Raw genomic sequence first — 13734 nt, 5'->3', positions numbered from 1 at the left:
GATCAAAATTACCCTGTAGGATCAGGTCTGGCATACATTCCTGTGCACCGTATGTAGGAACACATATTGTGTGACACCATTAAAGGTAACAACAATGTCACTTTGATGTGTATATTTCAGCGGCCATGATCCGTGGTAACCGTGCCAACTGTGCCCAGTTTGCCCAGTCCTACCGCCTGGACTGGCTGGTGAACCGACTGGAGAGTCAGCAGTCTTCCAAAGGTGTGCTTGATGTGCTTCACTGTGTGCTTATCGACTCTCCAGAAGCTCTCAACATGATCAAGGAGAAACATATCATCACTATCATATCTCTCATTGACAAACATGGCAGAGACCCAAAGGTGAGTCCATTTTTAGTAGTTTCCGCCATTTTCTCTTCTTCTGAAAAAAAACCACATTTTTCAATACATGTAAAACCTTTGCTTGTCGGTCATACTGTTTGATGGGTTTTGCTACTAATGATTATTTTTTGTTGTGCAGGTGCTAAACGTGTTGCGGTCTCTGTGTGTTGGTAATGACATCGCTGTCCGAACCAACCAGAATCTCATCTGTGATAACCTGTTACCTGGCCGCGATCTCCTCCTGCAGACAAAACTTGTTGACCATGTCACAAGGTAGGATTACTTCATACAGCAAATGCAGAACTTGTATTCCTCGGAATATATTCCATGTTGTGACAATGAAGAATATTATCACCTTCAGCAATATTGTATCAGTATTGACCAGAAGGCCTGAAACATTATTCACAGCCTTAATTTTTTATCCCTTTGAAATCCTGGTGTGGAATTTGTTCCCTGTTACTCCTGCTTGTCATTTCTGTTGATGAGAACAGATCAGGTGGTATGTCTCTTGACTTAGTTGATTGTGTGTCATCATACCCTCATGGCATGGATCCATACTTTCGGTCACTGTTCTAGGTCTGGTCCAGGGCCACATTCTACAAACCGAGCTTAGCTCCCATACTCTAACTAAGATTTATGATAGTCCAAGCGAGAAGATACGTAGTAGAATGGGCCATGATTTCAATATATACAGGCTGTCATGATAAAGTGGGAATATCCCTGAATGTGTCATTAAACAACATTCACTCACTTATATTAGGCCACACTAGTTTTATTTTTCGTTTCATGGGACTACCGCTCCTACTGAAAAGTAGCTGGTCCAAGAAATAAATTAAACATAAAATATAGTAATATTGACCATCTTGACAAAGTAGACACAATTAATGGATAGCAACTTCTTTATTTATTTATTTTGTCTACTTTTGTCATGAGTCAACTTCTAAGTAACGCCTCTCAAACAATTCAATAGATACTTTGATTCAATTAAAAATGTTATATATAAATTCCATGTCTACGTTACTATCAGTGATTCAAAAGGCAACAGCAGTTTTAACTCAACGGCAGAATGACTTTCATATAAGTTTATAAATAAATGATTGACATAGTTATTTATTTTTATTTCGACCGACCATGTGTGGAAAAGCTGGAATAAATCTGGAAGCATAAAATTAAAAAAGTGTGGCAAAAGGTAATGTTTTGGGGAAATGGGATAAAACCGTATGTATATTTTGTTTTCAGTTTGCGACCAAACCTGTTTGTTGGTATCTGTGATGGATCTCCTATCTACAAGAAGTGGTACTTTGAGGTTGTGATTGTTAACTGTGAGGCCTCCACCCATCTCCCACCCCACCTCCGTATTGGGTTTGCCAACACCGAGGGTTTCATGCCCTACCCCGGGGGAGGAGAGCACTGGGGGGCCAACGGTGCTGGAGACGACCTCTACTCATACAGCTTTGATGGACTCAATCTCTGGACAGGTGAGCCCATCTTTGACTTTGTTACCTGAGTGACGAGGTCCATGTGCTCAGTTATGTTGTGTTAATGTCACTATTGTTATCGGATTTGGTCAGATGTTTGCTTTCTGAATAGTTTACCAGTTTTCTTGTTTCATGATGGGACTAACACGAAAGCTTTTCAAAACAGTTTGTAGTAATTTGCAAAATGATTGCAGATTTCACATCATGTGTATTTTAGTAAGATCTTAATATGTAGTACATGTAGTGCTGCAATAATTTTTCTTTATATGAGAATTTTGTTTTTGCAGGTGGCAAGCCGAAGTGTGTCCGACCTGGAACGGTTAACTTTCAGAAGAATGACATCATTGGTTGTGCCCTTGACCTTTCCATACCACAGATAATATTCACAGTGAATGGAGTCAAAGTTCGGGGCATCTTCAAGGACTTCAACCTGAGCGGCATGTTCTTCCCTGTTGTCACTCTTGGAGCCAATGTCAGGTCAGTGTTGTGTGGACATCAGGTCATTGTTGTGTGGAAATCAGGTCAGTGTTGTGTGGAAATCAGGTCAGTGTTGTGTGGAATACAGGTCAGTGTTGTGTGGAATACAGGTCAGTGTTGTGTGGAAATCAGATCAGTGTTGTGTGTACATCAGATCAGTTTGTGTGGACATCAGTTCAGTGTTGTGTGGAAATCAGGTCATTGTGTGGACATCAGGTCAGTGTTGTGTGGACATCAGGTCAGTGCTGTGTGGACATCTGTTCAGTGTTGTGTGGAAATCAGGTTATTGTTGTGTGGATATCAGGTCATTGTTGTGTGGACATCAGGTCATTGTTGTGTGGACATCAGGTTATTGTTGTATGAACATCAGGTCATTGTTGTGTGGACATCAGGTCATTGTTTGGAAATCAGGTCAGTGTTGTGTGGACATCAGATCAGTGTTGTGTGGAATATAGGTCAGTGTTGTGTGGACATCAGGTCAGTGTTGTGTGGACATCAGGTCAGTGTTGTGTGGACATCAGATCAGTGTTGTGTGGACATCAGGTCAGTGTTGTGGACATCAGTTCAGTGTTGTGTGGACATCAAGTCGTTGTGTGGACATCAGTTCAGTGTTATGTGGACATCAGGTTGGTGTTGTGGACATCAGTTCAGTGTTGTGTGGACATCAGGTTGTTGTGTGGACATCAGGTCATTGTTGTGGACATCAGTTCAGTGTTATGTGGAAATCAGGTCAGTGTTGTGTGGAAATCAGGTCAGTGTTGTGTGGACATGAGTTCAGTGTTGTGTGGACATTAGGTCAGTGTTGTGTGGACATTAGGTCAGTGTTGTATGGAAATCAGGTCAGTGTTGTGTGAAAATCAGGTCAGTGTTGTGTGAAAATCAGGTCAGTGTTGTTTGGAAATCAGATTAGTCAAGTATATCTTGTCGGTCTATGTGTTAGTGTCAAGTCAGTCATGTGAAAATGTGAAATAATGATTGAGGAAAATAACAGATTTCAACTTATTTCTCGACAGTGCTCGTTTTGTATTTGGCCACGATCATGGTCGACTAAGGTATGGACCACCAGAAGAGCATTCCCCCATCATTGAATCCTTGCCGCCAAAAGAGAAGGTAAAGATTGAGCCATACTTCTACTTCGGGAACCTCGTGAAGAACATGCTGAGTGGCCCAACAGAGACCATGGATTATGTCCCCTTTGTGCCAAACCCTGTCACAACATCCAGAGTAAGTATACGTCTTTGGTTCATTGAAAACAACTTAATGTAAGACCACAATAAATTAATTAGTAGATTATGATCCCCTACCATCACTACAAAAAACCCTGCCTCACGTCATTTTATTGTCCCGAAGTGTACAGGTGAAGAAAATTGCTTCTGTTTCCATCCTTCTTAAAGCATATAAGCATGAAATAAAGCATATATGTGGTTCTACTGAACCATCATGCTTCATGGGAATCACATCATGGAGACAGTTGATGTATACAGATATATGCCTTGACCAGGGCCCACTTGCACAAAGCGATCTTAGCGCTAAGATGATTGTAACTCCCATACTTTAGCATAGGCTTACAATAGTCTTAGCGCTAAGATCGCTTTGTGCAAGTGGGCCCAGATTGTTATTAACACCAAATACAACAAATAAAATACCCCTTGCCTCATATTTTTGATAAAGATAGATGAAAATCTAATGATTAAAATATTGTGGTCAAATAAATATTTTGAACTGTATGACATATATATTCCATTCCACTATCACATAGTGATACATTATTAAGAGATATTTGGTAATATGCTACCTTGACAAAGTTTTGTTGTTTCTGGTTTGTTGATGATGGTGTTTTGTTGTAGATTCAGCTTCCAGCTTTCATAGAGAACGTGCGGGACAAGCTAGCAGAGAACCTGCATGAGATGTGGGCTATGAACAAGGTGGAGCAAGGATGGACGTATGGAGAGGTCAGTTGGATTAGAAACCTTGGATTATGTCCTGTTCAAACCCTGCGGGGATTCAAGGCAGGATCAGTTCCCAGTCCCCGGGCCATGCATATATTTGTTGTAAGATAATGTTTTAGACAGTTATGACTGTTGTTGCTATGCTATGCTACAGCATGTTTGACAAATGCATCTATAAATTATATGTCTGAAACAATACAGATGTGACGCCATACGTAACTCACTCACTTGTCAGGAGAGCAGAAAAATGTGTCTTAGCCAGGCACCTTGATATGGCTCGAGTAAATAACTTACTGGTACAAGTGATTCTGATTGGCTAAACAAGCAAATTATTTTTCGTTTAGGTCTTTATGAACCAGAAAAAAACAAAAGTCCATGCCCAAGAACAGACTACTGTTGACAGAATGGGCGGGGCTTGTGTTGTATTATTGCGCCGAATGATGTCACTTATTCATACTATTGTCTACAGTTTATAGTGTGTTAATAATTAAATAAGCTGCCTGGAAAGACATATTTATTTTGAAAATTGACTTCAATATGTTTTTGCCTTTATGGAGGTACATGTGAAAATGTTTTTAAAAAACACATAGATTTACACAGAATTCACACTGGTTTTTATGTGCATACCTACGGTTATCATAACCTTTTGCAAATTAACACAATTTGTCATACAAATATGTGATAAATCATGTATAAAAAACGCTGAAAACATGGAAAATGTACTTTCAAGTAGCTATTGAATCACTTAAATGTGAAGCGAAAATGTCAAAAACTAAAAATGAAAATACAGAAAACTATTTCCACTGCGGTGATAATATTTCCATTGCATATCCACCGGTGATAATATTTCCACCGCGTATCCACCGGTGATAATATTCCCACCACGGTGGAAATAGTTTTCTGTATTTTCATTTTAGTTTTTGACATTTTTGTTTTTGTTTTTGACATTTTCATTTTAGTTTTTGACATTTTCGCTTAACTTTTCAGCGATTCAGTATCTTCTTTATACATGATTTATCACATATTTGTATGACAAATCGTGTTTATTTGCAAAAGGTTTCGATAACAGTCTGTGAAATATCAAAATATTGAAAAACAAACTCCATGTCCCTTATTGGCCACCGTACATACCTCCTTAAACGCGAAGAATATGGAAGTAAATCCTTCAAATATTGCTGCCTGCATCCTACAACAGCAGTAGCTCACTATGGCCTGTTCGACAACAATTATACGTTAACTGTAGTTTATGTCTGTATTACATGTTTGACTGAATGTACATTCAAGGTGCGAGATCCAGATCGCAAAAAGAATCCTGCTCTCACAGCTTTTGAGAAGGTCCCCATCTCGGAGAAGAAATATGTCATCACAGTGGCCTTTGAAACTCTGAGGTGTGTTTCTTGTGAAATAGAGATTATTAGCTGAGTGTGTTTCTGGATCATCAATATCTCATATTAGTAATAAGAAATGTATTAATCGTGATTAACCTTTCTTTCTTTCATTCTTTTATCTTACCGGGGCATATTTACAATAATCTAAAAATCTCTTTATCATACAATGTCATTCTTAAAATGTTTAAGTCGTAATTACTCATAGTGACGAAACTTGATACACTCCGTATGAATACAGTGTTTTAGTGAGCCACCCAATTATCATATAGTGCCAAATGATTTGCAACCATGTTTGTTTACAGAATACCCACACATTGGGAAATCCCTAGCTGAACTTACTGGGAACATCACTTAAATATTTATATATCCATTTAATGAAAAATACTTAGAACGCGTAGTTAGATAAAAATTCAGATGATGCACATTGTAGGTGTTTCTAATGCAGGGCAGTGAATTGAAAAAAAAATTAATAGCATTTTCGGTTTTAGAAGTTTAAGATTTTTCTCTGTTTGTAATCCTGTGCAAGCACAAACATCTGTAATGGTCAAGCTAGGCTGTGTGTGCTGTGGATAGATGAGTCTTTACCTTCAGTCCTGCCTGTATTGAAACATGTTCTGTTTGCATGTTTCCCACAGAACATTGCTAGCCCTGGGCTACCACATCTCCATCAGCCCCCAGCAGCAACAGAATAACCGCATGAAGACCATCAAGCTGGGCAACAAGTGAGTACACACAGAGGAGCGCAGTCTGTTAGGGACAATGTCCAACTTCCTCCTGTGAACAATACACATCACACAGAATTGCGCAGTCTGTTAGGGACAGAATGTCCAACTTCCTCCAGTGAACAATACACATCACACAGAGTTGCGCAGTCTGTTAGGGACAGAATGTCCAACTTCCTCCAGTGAACAGTACTCACAAAGGAGCACAGTCTGTTAGGGACAGAATGACCAACTTCCTCCAGTGAACAGTACACACAGAGTAGCGCAGTCTGTTAGGGACAGAATGTTCAACTTCCTCCAATGAACAGTACTCATAGAGTAGCGCAGTCTGTTAGGGACAGAATGTCCAACTTCCTCCAATGAACAATACTCACAGAGTAGCGCAGTCTGTTAGGGACAGAATGTCCAACTTCCTCCAGTGAACAGTACTCACAGAGGAGCACAGTCTGTTAGGGACTGAATGTTTCAAGTTACAAGGTGCCATCCGGGATACAATGTTACAATGTGTCTGTTACAGCTTCCTTCAGAGTAACGGCTACAAGCCGACCCCCCTGGATCTGTCCGGGATACAGCTGAACGACAAGATGGAGGAATTGGTGGAGCTGCTGGCTGAGAACACTCACAACGTTTGGGCCAAGGACAGGATCAAGCACCACTGGACATATGGCCTGAATGAGGTCAGTAAACTCAAGGGCTCATGTCCATGTCTTGTTCTTGTTGTTGTTGTGGTTGTCTTTTTCTTGGATTTTAATTTCTTGGATTTTCAAATATGTGCTCCCCAAAAGAAGCCAAAGAACACCCAATTTTGTCTTATGATAGTTAATATATGATAGTTTTCATGATTTGACAGATTAACTTCAGTGACCATTCATGCCAAGCACATAGCGCCAAGTATACATAGAGGATATTACACGAGCGTTCATGTCATATTATGCTTAAGACACTTTTGGCACAAGTGTCTTAAACATAGTATGACATGAACATGAATATAATGTTCTATATGTTTCTGAAGAAGATGACTACATACAGAGATGAAGTTTAGTGTTACCTGCATGGACTGTTATGGAATGCAAGTACAACAGCAGCTGAAACACAATTTGTCGAATGATGTCAACAATCTTCAGCTATGATGTCATTTCTAGTGTGACTTCATTCTGACCTCCCGTCACAATATGATTTGAATGCTGTCAGCATTGCCGTCCAGATGAGGGAAACAATACACTGTTGTCTCGTGACATGATATGACCCTAGGGCACATATGATGTTTATGAACCCCGCTATGTTTGTATGAATAACTTGTGTATTCTGATTTGGTAAGTAAACAGTATTCTGAATGGTACCCGGTGTAGATATCTGTGATAACCTTTACAAAAACAACCCTTCTAGCTCAGTAGCCACCCAACACCTTTTGTATGTGATAGAAATGGGGCCGAATGGGTATCCGTTGGCCACAATGGGTTGATACTGCAGACTAATATATCCTTACCCCTTCACTCTCATGTGTAAACTTGGTAGAGAGTTGCAGTCCACCACAGGTTCAGAGGGTTCAGGTGTGACAGTATCTTACAGAGGGACTATCCTCCAAGGTCTGGAGCCCTTTGTCAGGAGATCAAGATGTAATTAATGCCATGTGTGTGAGACCTTGACTTTATCTCTGGGTCAATGAGGTAAACACTGCAAGATCAATTCATAAAATTCAAGTTCAGCAAACATGCTGGGACTGCCTTATACCTGAGCATGATCCCTCTTTAACAATTATATCTGTATTTTAGGAAAAACATAGAATATGCATATGCAGTAAAATTGCATGCTTAAAACGAAAATCACGCACGAATACGGTGTTACCGTTGGGCATCTCAACGTGCATGATTCCCGTGCACCCTTTCGAGTTGAGTTGATTGGTTCAACTGTGTCATATGGCCCTGTGACGCAGGGGTAGCATTATGCAGATGGCTGTTTCAATGAATGCTCGTTCCACCCGTGACAAACAGGTCTGGTTGTTGATGAAATATAGTGATAGCTAAATAGACAGATTTTTTATTCATGCACCGATTGTCTTTAAATGTAATATCCAGTTATGTTTGACTGTTTAAGAATCTCATACCAACTTTGACTGGAGTAGGTCTGATAGTTTTTCAGATATTGTAGTAAACGTTGGTACCTTAAATTACCTTCCAGACTATAACAAGCTATTATTTTTGTCGCGACCATTTGCTGTATATACACTGCATATATGCTTATAACGAACTACGGTTATTACGAACTAACATGAGTGATCCCTTTGAGTTTGTTATAACCGTAGTTTACTTTATTTGTGAAGGTTATAATAATATCTTAAAACTTATAACAGGAATATTTTGTTGCCTGAAACTTGTTAAACTGAAACTGCATGGTCTATTAGTCATGGGAGGCATGACGTGATTGTCTCCTGTTTGCAGGACCCCTTGCACAAGAGAAGTCCCCATCTCGTCCCCTACAACAAGGTGGACCAACACATCAAGAAGGCTAACAGGTAAGTCAACATCCATTTTCTGCCCTACAGCAAGTCATTCTAAAACATTTTGCTATTTTGACGATTTTTTTATTCCTTGGTTTACATGTGAACCTCAATTTAAAAAGAAAATAGTAAAAAAAAAAATAATCGCTTATATTTAAAAAAATAAAAGATTGAGAAAAAACTACACAAAAGACAAAAAAATAAAATAATTTGTATTATCTTTAAAAAAACAACATTTTGCCTATGTAACTTTTTTTTGGGTGCTCCTATCAGTAAGCCAAAAAAAAAATGTGATCCCATTTTAACATGAATATTCTGTTGCTTGAAGCATGTTAGAATAAAAAAACTAAGAATTTATGTTTCGGTCCCTTAGGTGTTTTGGTACTAGCAAATATGACACTGGGAAGATATGAGTGTACATATTTGTAATGAAACTTTGTGTCTAATAATAATAATGATAATAAATAATGAGGTCATTTGTATGCACCAAACTCCATACCAGCTTGTGTGCTCATGGCGCTTACATACTACAAGGGTTATACTTGTCAAAGAGAAATGTTTTTAGTCTAGCCTTAAAGACAGATAGGGTCTCTGCAGTTTTTAGGGTTTCTGGGAGTGTATTCCACAGCATAGGTGCTTGACAGGAGAATGATCTGAAGCCATGTCCCTTTAATCTTCATCTTGGAACACTACACAAAAGCTGGGATTGTGATCGCAGTGATCTGGTAGGCTGGTACACTTGAATGAGGTCACATAGGTATCTTGTGCTGTGCTGGAGATATACTGGTAGGTAATGACAAGACCCTTAAACTCTATCCGTCCTGGATATGTGTACGATTCCTGAAATCCATGAGTCACCCTGGCTTTACTGATACCATACAGGATCTAAGTGCCACGTAAAGATGTTGTATAATGTATATTGCATGGACCATGTTCTCAGAGACACTGCGAGCGAGGCTGTGCGGACTCTGATGGCGTACGACTACGTGCTGGAGCCTCCCACCAGCGAGACCGGGGAGAGCGGTATGACAGGTCTGTGTGCTTTCTGTGTCACTAACTGTTCTACCTGCTAACACAATCATCATCATCATAACTGAACAAAAGTTTCCTCTTCAATCTAGGTGTCTTCATTGAAACAAATCTGTCAAATGTATACTGCTGAAACAGTCAAGTTGTAATGCATATTTGGATACTATGCATTCTTGGAATATTTATTTGTGTGAAATCATTTGTGGTAATGGGATTTAAATGATTAAGTAAGAAGTAATATATGCATTATTATTATGTAGTAAAATTATTCTTTGGGTCAAGATAAGGTAAATCGGGGTTCATTCTAGATTGCACCATTGCTGCATCAGTTTCATTCATAATGGAAGAACTGTCTCCTTCTTGCAGGAGTTGAACACATAGCTTCAAATACAAATTTATTTCTATGATAAGCATAACAGATAAACATCCAAGACTATACATTTGTCATTCTTCACTTGCTGGTGTGTTTACATCAGAAATGAGCAGTGTGAAAACTAAAAAAGTCTTTGCATTTTTTAGATTGTTGAAAATTCTTTTCGAAAACATATAATGGAAAAATTGTGATGGCTGAATCACCGACTACCATTTTGAAGATTCATGAGCAGTATAAGTCAAAGGGCAAATCCTAGAATATAAGATCAGACTGATATTTTGTGCCAAGAAAGGATGTTACCTTAGTTTAAATTTCGAAAAATGACCCCACTTTTTGTCACTGGTAGGCCCAAAGTGCCATTCCAGCAACTAGAATGAACGCTGGTGGTAAACGATGGTACATTATATGTAGTGTTGTCTCACCTGTGCTTCATCACTGCCCAGGCTTCAGTGGTGTGTGTAGAATCTATTTCATGTTGTGTCAATCATCATTTACTGCTTTCAAGGAAGTAAATTACAAGACCGATTAGCAGCCCTAGGTCTGCGAACAGGTAATTTAACATACAGTACATCATAGTCCTATATCTCATTACCAATAGATCTTAGACACAAGTGCACAAAACTGTCAGTAAACCTATTGCAATGACTGTCAATCTTTTTAACGTTTGGGTCACATCCTTGACGTCTCCTTCTTAAAACAATAAACAAATTGTAAAATATCAATATGATGAATTTATTTCATCTCATAGCTCATTTGGTCCTTAAATACATGTGATTCAACTGCAATGTCTTTTGTTGATGTGACTACTTGTTTAGGTTTTGATATTAACTTCTTTGGATTTAATTGATTGTAAATTGTGTAATCAAAATTTGAATATTTAAACAGTGTCTTTTCTTTCATTTTAGGATTATATATGTTCATGTTTTATTTCAAGTGACCCAAATGCTACACTCTCTAACTCTATCTGTGTAAATTTTGATGTTACAAAGATGAAATAACCTAAAAGCACCTTGTACATGTTTTCTTTCATGATTTGTAATAAAGTAATGTTACATTGAAAAATGGACAGCTTCAAGAAACTGATTGTCACATTATAGAATGTGAATGAAAGACTTTGAACTGTTTTAGGATTCGCTACAACTGGTAATTGTTTCCTAATCTTCTGATGTTTAATGCTTGAATCTTCTCATAAAACAATAATTTTTGGTACTTACCAGTTTTACATTCTCAAACACCTAAATGCTGGCTGCCGAGCTGAATTCAGTGGTTCTGGTTGTGGAATGATTTTTGGCTGCTTAAACGCAAAAGAATATGAGACTTGAAAAAATGGCTTGCTTTGCTGTATTTATACAGCCACTTAAACATGGCGCTAGCTCTTCTGGTGTGTATTCGTTTCAATACTTGCAATAACCTGTTAACTGTGACTACATTTTATGAACAGTGTTTAAGATAAATGTGCATATTGTGTTATTCTGTATCAATTAACCTAATAAACTAGCATGATAAATGGCAATAGAAGCTCACCTTACCACACAACCTTGTGGATATGTCGTATATCAATTTGGAATAACTTTACTGTTATTGGTAAAAAATGCATGTGAAAATTGAATTTTGAAAACACAACCTTAGTTTCATGGTTTTGGGAAATTCATTGGTTCATCGGAGCTAGAAACTGATTTGAGTTTATCGATCTATGAGCTTGTCATATTGTCTCATTCTGAAATGCATGACTCTTCTTCATATCATATTTACTTTGAACTATTTTTCTAGCATGATGGTTGATGTTTGGGGTCAAGCTTTTAAATCAACATGTAAAAGCATTTTGAATAATAAATGATATAACCAGATCAGCGACCTTGATTCTGGGTCTTGTTCTGCTTGATAGTACAACCAAATTCAGGTTTTCAGGGTTATCCCAAGTTGATATACATGCACTATCCCACATATATCATGTATCACCCATTGTAGTATATCTATTGTATATCATCATATATCTCCCCCCAACCCTGTACGTGTCTGTGACTGATCTATGACGGCATAATTAGCTTCTATAATGATCTAACAATCTGACAAACAGCTCTGCTACGTTGCTATAGTATTGTGAATTGTAGTCACCACTTTGAACATTCATCTGAGATGCACTTATTTTCAGCTGGGGAGATACATTTTCCAAACTAAAGTTTTATTTTTCCAAACTTAAGTTTTATTTTTCCAAACTAAAGTTTTATTTTTCCACTCTCAGCACTTAAAATTATAAATTCTTCATAAGTTTTTGTCTTCGACCTTTGAGAAAGAAGCATAAAAATGGTGGAGTTTCAGGATATATTATTTGTACATAATTAAACAAGGTTAATTAAAGTCACTTTCCTAGGACTACAGGAGCAGGTAAGAATGATAAAAGGATAACTTGTTACAGGACTGTAAGGCCTGAAAGTGGTGCTGTCCTATGTCAGTGTTTGATCAGGGGAGTAATTTGGGACCTGCTAGATTTGTTTGATGGAGACTGATCAGTATCTTCTGTATTGCAGCCATGACACGTGAAATCTCTGAGACTTCTGTGAAGACAAGAACATACAGGGCAGAGCTGACTTATTCTGTGTCTGGAGGAAAATGGTAAATATTAGCTCTGAGTTGTTTTCTTTGGGTCAGGTCTGCTTCTGGTAGATTGTGATGGGGTAAATATATTGCTGACTAGGATACCACACATACCCCTAATCATTCCTCTTTTGGCTTTGCTGACTTTACATTTATGGATAACATGGTTGAAGGGTTCGTTGTTGTATAGGGTGCTGCAGATATGTAACCAAACTGTGAAGACCCGGGGTTGAATAGGTCTTCAGCAACCCATGCTTGCCATAAAAGGCGACTATGGTTGTCGTAAAAGGCAACAAACGGGATCGGGTGGTCAGGCTCACTGACTTGGTTGATGCATGTCATCGTATCACAATAGTGTGGATTGATGCTCATGATACCAATCACTGGATTGTCTGGTCCAAACTCGATTATTTACAGACCGCTGTCATTTAGCTGTAATATTGCTGAGTGCTGCATTAAAAATTAAAAAAAAAGAAAAAAAGAAAAGAAAAAAGATATGTAACCCCAGGTAACAGATATAGTGAATGTTGATTATATCACTGTCTGACACATGAAAATGCACTTTAGGTACTACGAGTTTGAGGTTGTGACACCAGGCTTCATGAAGGTCGGATGGATGAAGAAGTCGGCGGCCCCTGGCGTGGACATTGGTCTTGATGGGATGTCATATGGGTTTGATGGATATGTGGTGAGTGAAGCATTCAAGGAGCATACAGTGAGGCCAGCTCTAACATTGTCTGGAGGCCAGAGACGATAGCCTTACCTTAGTTGTCAGGAGTTATCATTGGGAGAAAGAGTCCACTCAGTGCTAGTTTCAAAAGATTAGGATCCAGGAGTAGGTTTTAACGTTTTCTCCTTGCAATATGAATACTGTCGGGGATTATT

The 13734-nt window shown here is 38.5% G+C and overlaps 1 protein-coding gene across 1 annotated transcript in view; it reads left to right on the top strand.

The window, feature by feature from the left end:
* The window catches only part of LOC139443967 (ryanodine receptor-like), a 203752-nt gene that overhangs the window by 85774 nt on the left and 104244 nt on the right, over positions 1–13734 (top strand). Inside the window, exons 16-29 of the mRNA XM_071224857.1 lie at positions 121–341; positions 481–614; positions 1581–1819; positions 2107–2296; positions 3310–3520; positions 4144–4248; positions 5530–5633; positions 6269–6355; positions 6873–7032; positions 8794–8867; positions 9793–9884; positions 10760–10804; positions 12783–12867; positions 13417–13537. Of these exons, the coding sequence (XP_071080958.1) occupies positions 121–341; positions 481–614; positions 1581–1819; positions 2107–2296; positions 3310–3520; positions 4144–4248; positions 5530–5633; positions 6269–6355; positions 6873–7032; positions 8794–8867; positions 9793–9884; positions 10760–10804; positions 12783–12867; positions 13417–13537 (1868 nt within the window). The remainder of the gene's footprint in view (positions 1–120; positions 342–480; positions 615–1580; positions 1820–2106; positions 2297–3309; positions 3521–4143; positions 4249–5529; positions 5634–6268; positions 6356–6872; positions 7033–8793; positions 8868–9792; positions 9885–10759; positions 10805–12782; positions 12868–13416; positions 13538–13734) is intronic.

This window comes from Haliotis cracherodii, unplaced genomic scaffold (assembly GCF_022045235.1).
Source record: "Haliotis cracherodii isolate W230 unplaced genomic scaffold, xgHalCrac1.p SCAF_5, whole genome shotgun sequence".
In the NCBI taxonomy this organism is placed as follows: Eukaryota; Metazoa; Mollusca; class Gastropoda; order Lepetellida; family Haliotidae; genus Haliotis; species Haliotis cracherodii.
This window is presented reverse-complemented; position numbering and strand designations above follow the sequence as displayed.